Raw genomic sequence first — 12,874 nt, 5'->3', positions numbered from 1 at the left:
AATAAAGGTAGACTAATTTGTTCCTCCTAAATATTGTGCACACTTCTTTAATGTTAAGGAAATAATTGGAAAAAATTACTCCCTCCGTCCCATATTACTTGATCAGTTTTCCTTTTGCACACTCTTTAAGAAATCATAAACAAAAAATATATTTTACTATCTTACCCCTATCTCTATCCAATAAATACATTCTACTCCCCCCGTTCACTTTTATTTGTCCACTTTTGACTATGCACATCCCTTAAGAAATAATAAATGAAGTGCATAATTTACCAATGTACCCATATTAATTGGTGCATATTTTTATTGAATTTAAAAAATGATTTGAAGTGAGCATTTAATATTATGGGTAAAATAGGAAAAAAGAAATTGTCTTGTCTTGATATGCTAAAAGTGACAAGTAAAAGTGAAAATCTATTTTTAGAATACTGGACAAGTAAAAGTGAACGGAAGGAGTAATCAATATTAACTATTTTCAAGAACATTTAATACTAAGGGTAAGAGGGAAAAAATTTAATTAATTTTATCTTCATTTTGTAAATGAACAAATAATTTGGGACATATAATTTTAATAATGCGGCTAACTAATATGGGACAAAGAGAGTATCAACTTTTGTCTTGAATTCCTAAAGTAACAATTATTGAATGATAAATTTTTCCAGCTAAAACCAGTGAAAATGGGACTGAGTTAATAGTTTTGCAAGAAAGTGCTATATAATTTGACGTAATCTTAAGGGACACAAACACAATCATATACGACAGCACACGAGCGCGCACACGTTCACAATTAAATGTTTGTCATTTAAGTATTTCCTTGGAAAAGTAAAGAGACAGAAACTTTGGCAAAATACATCAAACTTACCCTTAAATTATATATAAAATATCGATATGTAACTCTAAACTATACGAAATACCTATATACATTTTAACATCTTAAAAGTGAATTTAAGACCACCACACAGGTATTATACCATTTTCACAAATACATGGAGACGCACACGCGCATACACGCGCGCCACGTGGAAATAAAATCCACACGCGCATGCCACGTCAGCGCCACATGAAAATAAAATAAATTTTATTATTTTCAATACTTTTTCTTTTTTCTTTTTAATTTGTACTATTTTCTTTTTCCTTTTCTTCTATCTTGCACAAAACCTCACCACCTCCATTAAATACTAATTATTTCATATCCGATACATAATTACTCACCAAATTTGCCACCGCCCCATTTCACCACCTTCCACCACCCCCAAAGGACGTTCGTATTTCTTAATTGTTGCCCATTTGAAGCGGCGATTCGTGCAATTCTTCATTGCTCCTCCGATAATCACGGCTCCTCCGATAATCACTTTCTATGAAAAAAAAATTATGATAAAATTGAAAAGCATGTATAAGAGCTCAGAAGCAAAATGGTATGAGAAATTTGTCATCAATCAAAAAATTAATTTTTGTAAGAGTGGTGCATGACTTTCTTCAGATCTCATCATAGCTCTTCAAGAAAAATTTAAAAATTGTAAGGCAAAAAAAAAAAAAGAGTTCTACTGGGTATGGAAGAGGAGAGAAGGGCAGCGGCGTGCGTGAAGGGAGGAGAGAGAATGAAAAAAAAATCGTATTACTAGTACCCCAAAAGGCCTACCATTAATAGTTCACGAAATCTCCCTTTTCTTGATTTTTCTTTCTCGAGGGGCGAGAGGGACGTAGATAAGAGCCAAGGAGCGAGTGGCGGATGCTATTCCCACAAGGGAATATACATTAACCATTAATTTGTAAGATAAGAGGAGATTTTTTGGAAAGCATCTCTCCGGAAATGGTTGAAAAAATGCTCGGCCTGGGTTCTTGCACCGAGTGTGTGTTCTTGTTGGAGTTATTTTCATTTCAATAGATGGAACGCACATTCGCTTCTCGCGGTGGGGGATATGGTGATTATTGGAGGAGGGATGGTGGTGGCGTTACGGTGGTAGATTGAGAAGATGACGAAGAAGGAGGAGGTTGAGCGGATATAAAATATATATTTTATAATAAAGAAAAAGAAAAAGAAAAAATAAATAAAATTTTAACTAAAAGAAAAGAAAAAGAATTTAAAATTTAAAATTTCCCATTTGATGCAAAAATATCTATTTTAATAAAAAATGGAATAAAAAAATAAATTTTTACACATAAAAAACGCCACTTATTAATTATTTTTTTATTTTGTACCCCTTCGTCAGCTTGTAGGGGGAATTAAATTCACTTTTAAGATGTTAAGGTGTGTAATAAATCGCTCGTATAGTTTAGGTGTGATATCGACATTTTGGGTATAGTTTAGGGGTGTTTTGATGTATTTTGCCCAGAAACTTTTGGCATTTGATTTGAAGACTTCGGATACAAATAAAATAGAGAAACATTATGATGTGTACGGACTTTTAAGGGACACTTAGGCCATCTCCAACCTTGCATCATTTTTTGCATTAAATGCTATTTTGATATAAAAATGGTGTTTTGGAGCTTCAACCTTACACTATTTTTTGCACCATTTCAATGGTGATGTGAATAGTAAGCTGCACCAAATTAAAGCTAACAACACTATATCTATCTACACCATTACTATTCATTAATATTTTATTATTATTTTCTTATTATAAAACACTTTTAATTTAACATATTATAAATTATAATTTTTACATTTAGATTCCTAATATACCTGTTCATCTACACCATTACTATTCATTAATATTTTTTTTTTAATTATATAACACTTTTAATTTAACATATTATAAATTTTAATTTTTACATTTAGATTCTTAATATACCTAATTATTTTTTATGTAATATCTTTTAATATTAATTTTACATCTTAATTTTGGAGTGTAAGTTTTATAAATTAATTTTCGTATATATTATTTTTTATATAAAATTGTGAGTTAATTTTATTATAAGTTATAATTGTATAAAAAAATATAACCATCACAAAAATGAAAAGTGCAAATATAAAATATAATATGTTGTTAATAATATGCCATCGCGTTTTTGGAGAAAAGAAGTACTACATGATATATTAACTACATGTTTTATAGTGCACAACATGATAATCGAGGATGAGCGTGATCTTAATGCACCAATTCAAAATGCTTGGGAAGGTCCAACTCCAACAATAGAAATGGTAGTAGATGAAAATTACCGATTTGAATAATTTTTAGCTCGACACAAAAAAATTAAGAACAAAGGTGCTCATTTTGCACTTCGTAATGCATTAATAGAGCATTTATGGGAGCAACGTACTAATCATGGAAGTTGAATATTTATGTAGAAATTAAAATAAATTCTACCTTAATGTAATATTTATTTAATTATATTTTATCAATGATTTCACTTTTATTTGAATTATCCATTAATATGTATAACGTATAATATTTGCTTACAATTTATATTATTTAAAAATTTATGGTATAAAATAATTTTATATTAAATGGTTATATAACAAAGGATTATGAATTACATGGGATGGATATGTAAAAAAGAAAAAAAAGAAAGGATTTGTTTTATGAAATTAAAAAAGAAAATTTAAGTAAAAGAAAATAATATAATATAGAAGAGATAGAAGAATATAAAAGGAATATTCTTTTTTGGTGTAAAAAATAGTGCAATGGGTTGGAGTTAATTTGCACCATTTTAGTGTTTGCACCATTTTGGTGCAAAAAATGGTGCAATGGGTTGGAGATGCCCTAAATTACCTTAATTTGAATAACTACTAAAACCTTTCCTGTATAAAAGTCTAGTGCATGAAAAAGTTCTTTTGGCCACACTATTTTGGCCACAATGACCCAAATGGGATAAATTCATATGATTATTTAGGTCAAATTTAATAATTTATGCTTACTTAATGTCATTTCTATCTTTTCTTCTCAAGGTTTATCTTAATTTAAAATTGTATAATAGAGGTTATGGTGATTTTTACATAAGTGTGGTCAAAATTGGGTCAAATTGGTGTGGTGCCACCAAATACCTATGGAAAGTCTCTCTATCTCTTTCTTTGTACTCTTTCCATTAATTATAATTCCTTATGGATTTTTCACGAAGAAGTTTTTACCATCCGAGGACATTCGATCACGATGATATAACAACTATACGAAGAAGATACAACAATAAGTTTCACCACGATGACCACAACTATATTTGCGAAGAAGAGTATGTGATTAAGCTTTTAGTTGCAAAAGCTTCAAATATTAACCTATTGAATGACACTTTCCCATATTCTTCGGACAGGATTTATCGCGTGACCGTGAGCGACGAGAGCGGGAGAGAGTTCAGCACAAGTAGGAAAATATGGACATCAGTGCCAGCGTGGAATGAGACTATTGAGATATGTTTCAATAGCTATCCTGTTGATCAGAAACTGAAGTTGATCGTGGTTCGCGAAAATTGCTATGACGATCCAGGGACTTCTACTGGTGAAGTTGTGGTAGGGAGGGATACAATTCCAGTGCCTGTGACGGTACAGCATGGGAAAGATAAAGTCATTAAGCTTGTGAAAATTGTTGGTGCTGAGAAGAGGGTGGAAGCACTAATTAGCCTTAAAACTTTGCTCATTACAACCATAAGAAGATGATATTATGTAGACTAGGATATTAATCCAGATAGTTTGAAAAGGTTGATCGTTGATGATTCCAATTTTTTAGTCTTGATTAGTATTAGCATTTTCAATCATGTTAGTTCTTGTTTCCCTCATTTGTGATTTCAAATCACTGATAAAAGTTAGGGTTGTTTTGCTTGTTTTTTCTCTGATATAATAGTATGTTTCAGTCCATAGTCTTCTATATGCGGCGGTAGCTATGACCTTCCCTTTTAAGTGCTCTAAATTGACAAAACATTTTCCTAAAAATAATTTTTTTGAATAACAATCAGCACTCAGCAGTCAGCAATATAATGTACATAAGCTCACAATCATTATCTTAAATTCACAGGGCCAAACAGATGCTTCTTATCCTTTAGAAACCAATATGGTTCCTAATTTTCTTGATACAATTACACAATGCTTAGAAATCAAGATTGGTTCATTTTCTCTAACAAAATAAAAGCAATGTTGTTATCCTCGAAAAGGTTAATCACCAGCTCAAGAGAAAGAGCTTAAGTTAATTATGAACATGGTTTGTACAACATGGTGAGTTGGCCACCTAGATATCACTGAATATTCTTATTGTCTCAATAGCATCTCCAGCATTAATCTCACGTGGAGCTATAAAAGGTCTTGGGGGATTATGCAAGAGTTCAATATCTCCTTCAAGCATTTCAACAACTTTGTTCATGGCAGGACGATCAACAGTATTCATCTGAATGCACCACGAAGCCACGATCATCTTCTTGACAAACCTCCTATCTTCCTTGCTCGCATCCTCCATCTCTATATCGTTCCCTTCATTAAGTTGGTTGTAAACCCATGTAGGAAAGTAAATTTGGCTTAAGTGGTGTGCGAACGGGCTCATGTTCTTCCTTCTGCCTGCCATTTCCATCAATAATATGCCATAGCTATATACATCGGTTTTGTATGACACCTCTCCAATATTTTTATAGAACAACTCTGGAGCCATGTGACCCATTGTCCCTCCTGCTGCAGTTAGACCAACAATACTATCATCTGTTGGATACAATTTCGCAAGCCCAAAGTCGGATATGTTTGGGTTGAAATATTCGTCAAGAAGAATGTTGTGAGGCTTAATATCAAAATGTAAGATCTGCATGTTACAGCCACGATGTAAGTAGTCTATGCCACGAGCCATTCCATCAAACATATGTTTGTAACTCAGGGAAACAGTTCTTTCTTGTGGAAAAATGTACTTATCTAAGGAACCATTGAGCATGAACTCAAATACCAAAGAATGTTTTGAGCCCTCGACACAGAATCCAATCAGTCGCACGACATTAACATGGTGAATCCTTCCAATTATGGAAACTTCACTGACAAATTCTTGCCCACTAGCCTTAGGTGTGTGCGTCATCTTCACTGCAACAAAAGGACCACTACCACTACGCAGCTTTCTCTTTAAAGACGGTTCCATAGGCTCCTTCTCCTAGTTTTCCTTGAACTTATTAGTCACCTTCCTAATCTCAGAGTAGGAGTATTTAATTGGCAAGAGGTTGCTCTGGACTTGCAGGAAGTCTTCAATTGATTGATATATAGACAACTGTCATCTTCTCCATTTATACACTATTAATGCAATCAGGAATGAATCCACAGGAAAATCGGAATGACAGTAGTGAAACTGCATAATTTGAAGGAAAAAAAAATGGAAGGCATTAGTAAGAAAACCACATCAAATGGGTTTGAGTAAAAGCTTCAAAAGCAAATCCTTTTTCAGAATTGAAAAGTGCGCGAAGAATGCTTATCCTCGTTGAGTAAGATAAGAAGACTCACCTATAACTATTCCACCGTAAAATATAGTAAGAACTGTCAGAATAGGCAAATGGCAAAGAAACATTACGTTAAGGCAAAAAAAAATGTATAAAGACTTGGAAGGGGGATTATAATTGGAAAACATATTGCTTTAACGGCCCTCCTTCAAAGGAATGCTTAGTATAATGGAGTTATAGCACTTCAGTATCTCGCATACGTACTGCCATAGATGTATATGCTGCCTGCATTGTCCAACTATAGGAATATGAGTGAAATACAGATACTACATCTTAAAACAAGTTGCTGAGAATTGACACTTGAATTAAAGACTGTAACTGATAAGCATAAAAAGAGTGGAGAAATGAACGCAAAAGAGATCCAAATTTTCTCATAACTTCAAACAACAGACAACACAGAGAGTGGATCTAGTAACGAATGAAACTTGATCACATCTTTGGTAAGAACAACACGTTAGATTTGAAACTTGAAAGTACAGTTAAATTGCTCGGATGCTAGTTGCATCATTTAAGGAGATTTTTCTATCCTCAAATACCATATAAGTTCTACATTCATTACCACCAATTGGACTCTGAACAAACCTCAAGATTGTTGGGAAAATTTCAGAATAGTATTTTGGAGATTAGAAAGAGTATAACTTGAGGCCTGTCAAGGACACCTTTCCTTAAGGATATTCACCGGTAAAGGTGTATCCTCGGGATTCAACAGACTCTTCTAGTATAAACTAGGAGCAAAAACAAAAAGAGTAACTCAAGAAGAGAACCCAACTAAGGTTAGAAAGGAAGGCGGAATAGCTTTTCTATTCTGGTCCCTACATCTAAAAGGAAATGATTTGTGTTTATATTGCTTAAATAATCAGCACTGTTATAATGAGTGAATAACTGTCATAACTCTAATAACGGCTAGGTATAAAGGCTCATTTATATGGTATTGTGACACATTAATTTTCTGATTGGTGTGAATGTGGACATTTCCTTCATACTAATATCCAGAGGAGGAATCTGAACACTTTTTCCTTTTGAGATACCATTCTGATTTTTTTCTAACAATATTCAACCTGAGATATGGGGATTTCTATAAAACAAATAAGTCAAAAAGGGATTCCAAGTTGAACATGGTGAAATGTAAAATGCATCTTGACTTACAGGGGAGGGGAAGAACCATCCCCGTGTCATCGTAGCAGCTGTCCCTGCAACCAAAGCCATCGCCTTCAGCAAAGCAGGTATCTAGCCTTGCGTCACATTCTCTGCACAAGAAGGTATGCTTCCAAGAAAGCTCAAATCCATAACTCAGGGCACCCTCAATGCTCGATAGAGAAGTATTGTCCCCCGAGAGCCCATGAGCTGAGGCGGAGGCCACCATTTCCACTCTGCAGTTCTCTGCCAAATCCGAAATCGACATGTCCTGTCCAACGGCCACATAGCTATGACTTTGTGAATAATTTGAGGAAGAAGTCTTGTTCTGTGATCCACAGAAAGTAGTCTCCCCATGGCGCGAAGAATTTACAGTGGCTAAACAATTGACATATATAACGGGAATAATCGGATCGGAATCACTAAAAGTTGAGGAGCTAGGATAACTTGTGGTGAAATAATTGGGAAAAGAAGTTCAGTTCCTGCTCTGATTCTCCAAACCAGGGTCAATTGCCCTTATTAAGAAATTATCATAGTTGATTTCGAGCATGTTGTATTTTCTTGAATTCAAACTTATGATACTAAGATTGTTCTGGCAATCGAGCTGGAACCTCGAATCTCCACAACTCCCGGGATCAGCTCTCAATCGAAACGGGAAATTGATGTTATGATCACCACAAGAAGAACACGGAGTAATGTTTTGGGCTTCGGATATGTTTGTGCAGATTACAAGTAGTAAAAGAGTAGCAATCCAGAGCTTTCTTTTCTTACAAACATCTTATCTGCAAATCGACTATGGTGCAATTGTTCTGTCATTTTTTCTATACCATGGAGCAGCCATTTCTTCCGAGAAGATTCATCATCAATATTTGAACATTCAGCATGGCAATGTCAACTGCCTAATTATGCAAAGCTGATGTTTGTTCTGGTTATAACAGCAGGATATATCAGGAAAGTCAGAAGTCAGTTCTATACTAATTTATTCTGTAATGGTACTTTCAAAAATAGTTTACATTATCCTTCGGTCAAGAAAGTTGTAAAAAATATGCCTTCGGCCATTTACCCCTTCCACCATGGCCAATAAAACCCACGTGCCACCTCACCACCCTCCTCCAATACCTTTTCTTCCTGTTCCATCAACTGATATAACGTTGAACACGTAAACACAAATTGAGGGACTGTTTATGTATTATGCCTAAAAATATTTCACCCAACTTCTAAATCAGTAATCCCGACCCGAATTCGCAACTCTAAACCCAGATCAAATTTAAACCCAAATCTGAAAAAAAAAAAAAAAAAAAAAAAAAAAAAAACAACAACAACAACAACAACACACACAAAAAGTTAAAGTGGAGAATAATGAACACTTTGGAGCAACCCGTTTGTCAGAGAAGATTCATCAGGTTGCTTTCTTGAATCAATAGTTGGAGGAGGAGCAAGGCCGCGGTTAAACAAGCTAATTATCCACAACTGATGTTTGATTTTGTCAGGAATTAGATAGAATCAAGGCTAAAAATCAAAAGTTTGTCTATGAGTAGTCGTTCAGTGGTTTTTTTTGTTGTTTTATTTGTCGACTGGGTTTTATGGAAGTTTTAGTGCTTTGATTGGGAATTGGGCGTGATAGGAAATGGCCATTTATTTTTGCTCTTCCATCAACATATACGCCTAAGCATTTATTGCAGTGGTTTTCGAGCTATCTTGCACACACATCAAAAGAAATGATAAGTGTTGATTTGAAGCTCAGTTATCAATTTTCAACTTACTTTATTGCCTATACAGCACTAATGAAATCACTAGTGTATTTGACAAATCAATTTGATTAATTTAATTTCTTGTCCTTAGAAATCAAGATTGGTTCATGTTCTAGATAAAGTTACAACAATGCTTACAACATGGCTTGCACAACATGGTGAGTTAGACATCTAGACGTCACTTGATATTGTTATTGTCTCAATAACATCCCCAACATTAATATCACGTGGAGCTATAAAAGGTCTTGGGGGCATATGCAGGAGTTCAACATCTCCTTCAAGCATTTCAACAACTTTGTTCATGGCAGGGCGATCAGCAGGCTTCATTTGTATGCACCACAAAGCCACAATCATCATCTTCTTGACAAACCACCTATCTTCCTCACTCGCATCCTGAATCTCTATATCATTTCCTGCATTAAATTGGTCGTAAACCCATGTAGGAAAGTAAATTTGGCTTAAGTGGTCAGCAAATGGGTTCATGTTCTTCCTTCTGCCGGCCATTTCCATCAAAAGCATGCCATAACTATATACATCGGCTTTGTATGACACTCCTCCGATATTTTTATAGAACAACTCTGGAGCCATGTAACCCACTGTGCCTCTTGCTGCAGTTATACTGACGATACTATCATCTGTCGGGTACAATTTTGCAAGCCCAAAGTCAGATATTTTGGGATTGAAATTTTCATCAAGAAGAATGTTGTGAGGCTTAATATCAAAATGTAAGATCTGCATGTCACAGCCTCGATGTAGGTAGTCAATTCCACGGGCCACTCCAAGAGATATGTCGAACATTTGCTTGTAAGTCAAGGAAACAGTTCCTTCTTGCGGAACAATGTACTTGTCTAAGGAACCGTTGAGCATGAACTCATATACCAGAGCACGTTTTGAGCCCTCAACACAGAATCCAACAAGCTGCACAACATTAACATGGTGAATCCTTCCAATTGTGGAAACTTCACTGATAAATTCTTGCCCACTAGCCATATATTTGTGCATCATCTTCACTGCAACAAAAGGACCACTTCGCAGCTTTCCTTTAAAGACAGTTCCATAGGCTCCTTCTCCTAGTTTCTCCTTGAATTTATTAGTCATCTTCTTAATCTCAGAGTAAGAGTACTTAATTGGCAAGAGATTGCTCTGGATTTGCAGGAAGTCTTCAATTGATTGATACATAGATAAATGTCGTCTTCTCCATTTATACACTATTAATGCAATCAGGAAAATAAATCCACAGAAAAATCGGAAGGACAGAAGTGAAACTGCATAATTTGAAAAAGAAAATGGAAGGCATTAGTAAGAAAACCACATCCATTTTCCCAGAATAAAGGGGCATGAGTAAAAGCTTCAAAGCTATTTTTTTTTTTTTCAAAAGAAAACCAAGAATGCTTATCTTTGTCTAACAAGATAAGAAGGCTCACCTACAACTATTCCACCGTACAATATAGTAAGAACTGTCAAAATAGGCAAATCACAAAGGAAATTATGTTAGAGGAAAAAAATTGTATAAAGACTTGAAGAGGGATTATAATTGGAAGACATATTGCTTTAATGGTCTCTTTTCAAAGGAATGCTGAGTGGAATGAAGTTATAGTACTTCAGTAACTCACATACGTACCGCCATAGTAGTGAATGCTGCCTGCATTATCCAAGTATAGGAATATGAGTGAAATACAGATGCTACATCCTAAAATAAGTTGCTGAGAATTGAAACTTATAATAAAGAGGGTAACTGACAAGCATAAAAAGAGTGCAGAACTGAAAGCAAAAAAGATTCAAATTTTCTTATAACTTCAAACAACAGACCTCACAAAGAGTGGATATAGTAAATGAATGAAACTTGACAGCATCTTTGGTAAAGAATGACGCAATAAATTTGAAACTTGAAAGTACAGTTAAATTGCTCAGATGCTAGTTGCATCATTGTAGGAGATATTTCTATCCTCAAATACCATAGAAGTTAATTCATTACCAGTTACCACCAATTAGACTATGAACAAACCAAATATTCAGCCTCAGATATGGGGCCTTTTATAAAACAGATAATTCGAAAAGAGATTGTTACGAAAAGGGATTGTTAGTTGAACATGGTGAAATGTAACGTTGTAAATAGCTATTGGGTCGGGTCCACCCATAAGGGATGCAAATTAGCCCGTTAGCCCATTAGCTTGTCCTCTTCCTAAACCTTAGACTATAATGTATAAATACACCAATATGGGTGTTGGAAGAAGACAGTTTTTCCATTATAATATGACGGCTAATGTTTACACAAAATATGTTTTGCATCTCCTACAGGATATCAAGTTTGTAGAAACAAAGGAATTCATACATCTTGTGATAATTCTACTGGTGACAGGAGTTGTGGCTGCTGCAGATTCGATTCCATTAAGGAGAAACCAGTAAGTCTCCTAACTAGTAATCAGTTAAATACAACATAGTAAAAATGAATCTTGACTTACAAGGGAGGGGAAGATCCATCCCGGTGTCATCGTAGCAGCGGTGGCTGCAAGTAAAGCCGTCGCCTTCAGCAAAACAGGAGCCTTGACTTGCTTCACATTCTCTACACAAGAAGGTACGCTTCCAAGAAAGCTCAAATCCATAACTCAAGGCACCCACAATGCTCGATAGAGAAGCATTGTCCCCCAAAAGCCCACGTGCCGAGGCCCAGGCCACCATTTCCACAGTGCAATTCTCTGCCAAATCCGAAATCGACATGCCCTGTCCTATGGCCACATACCTAAGACTTTTTGAAGAAGTCTTGTTCTGTGATCCACAGAAAGTAGTCTCCACATAGCGCGAAGAATTTACAGTGGCTAAACAATTGACATATATAACGGGAATAATCGGATACGCATAACTAAAAGTTGAGGAGCTAGGATCAGTTGTGGTGAAATAATTGGGAAAAGAAGTACAATTCCTGCTCTGATTCTCCAAACCAGGGTCAATTGCTCTTATCAAGTATTTTTCATAGTTGATTTCCAGTACGTTGTACTTTCTTGAATTCAAACTTATGATAGTACGATTGTTCTGGCAATCTAGCTGGAACCTTGAATCTCCACAGTTCCCAGGATCAGCTCTCAATCGAAAAGGAAACTTGATGTTTTGAATATCACCACAAAAAGAAGTACACAGAGTAATGTTTTGGGCTTCGGATATGGCTGTGCAGATTACTAGTATAATAGTAGCAAACCAGAGCATTCTTACAAACATCTTATCTGCAAGTCGACTATGGTGAGTTTGTTCATCGGAGGTTGCTTTCTTGAATCAATTGTTGGTAGAATTAAGGCTAAAAGTCAAAAGTTTGTCTATAATTAAACGTACTGTTTGGTTTATTTTTCGACCGAGTGCTTTGACTAGGATAATACACTTACCTATTGTTTTATAGCAGTGGTTTTGGCGCTATCTGGCACGCACGTGAGATAGAAATCGTCAATGGTTGAATTGAAGCCAAAATCTCATAATTCTGTGACTTATTTTATTGCCAACTAGGGTGGTGTTCGGTATGCAGGAAAATGTTTTCCAACGAAAATGTGTTCTTCGAAAATAAGCAAATTTCTACTTATTTTCTCATATTCATTTGGGTAGCGAAAAATTAGTGA

General features: G+C 35.2%; 2 protein-coding genes and 1 non-coding gene across 4 annotated transcripts; all 3 read right to left on the bottom strand.

Moving 5' to 3' along the window:
• Positions 1 to 1,397: 1,397 nt before the first annotated feature.
• LOC132058666 (small nucleolar RNA Z221/R21b) lies at positions 1,398 to 1,495 on the bottom strand. Its single transcript, XR_009415386.1, has one exon. It is a non-coding gene; the product is annotated as a small nucleolar RNA Z221/R21b (small nucleolar RNA).
• Positions 1,496 to 5,015: 3,520 nt separating this feature from the next.
• LOC132056447 (rust resistance kinase Lr10-like) lies at positions 5,016 to 8,686 on the bottom strand. The gene is made up of 3 exons (XM_059448658.1): positions 7,534 to 8,686; positions 6,392 to 6,612; positions 5,016 to 6,239 (listed from the first exon to the last, which is right to left on the bottom strand). The coding sequence occupies exon 3, from the start codon at positions 6,033 to 6,035 to the stop codon at positions 5,154 to 5,156; it is 882 nt and encodes a 293-aa protein (XP_059304641.1). The 5' UTR covers positions 6,036 to 6,239; positions 6,392 to 6,612; positions 7,534 to 8,686; the 3' UTR covers positions 5,016 to 5,153.
• A 636-nt stretch (positions 8,687 to 9,322) lies between these two features.
• LOC132056446 (rust resistance kinase Lr10-like) lies at positions 9,323 to 12,665 on the bottom strand. Of its 2 annotated transcripts, XM_059448657.1 has the most exons (5): positions 11,735 to 12,665; positions 10,894 to 10,914; positions 10,697 to 10,729; positions 10,019 to 10,537; positions 9,323 to 9,907 (listed from the first exon to the last, which is right to left on the bottom strand). In XM_059448657.1, the coding sequence occupies exons 1-5, from the start codon at positions 12,483 to 12,485 to the stop codon at positions 9,444 to 9,446; spliced, it is 1,788 nt and encodes a 595-aa protein (XP_059304640.1). In that variant the 5' UTR covers positions 12,486 to 12,665; the 3' UTR covers positions 9,323 to 9,443. The 2 variants fall into 2 exon arrangements, with proteins under 2 accessions (XP_059304640.1, XP_059304639.1); XM_059448656.1 differs by having other exon boundaries at positions 9,323 to 10,537; positions 11,735 to 12,661.
• Positions 12,666 to 12,874: the final 209 nt, after the last annotated feature.

This window comes from Lycium ferocissimum, chromosome 5 (assembly GCF_029784015.1).
Source record: "Lycium ferocissimum isolate CSIRO_LF1 chromosome 5, AGI_CSIRO_Lferr_CH_V1, whole genome shotgun sequence".
NCBI lineage: Eukaryota > Viridiplantae > Streptophyta > Magnoliopsida > Solanales > Solanaceae > Lycium > Lycium ferocissimum.
Note: the sequence above shows the minus strand (reverse complement) of the source record. Positions and strands in the feature narration are given on the sequence as shown.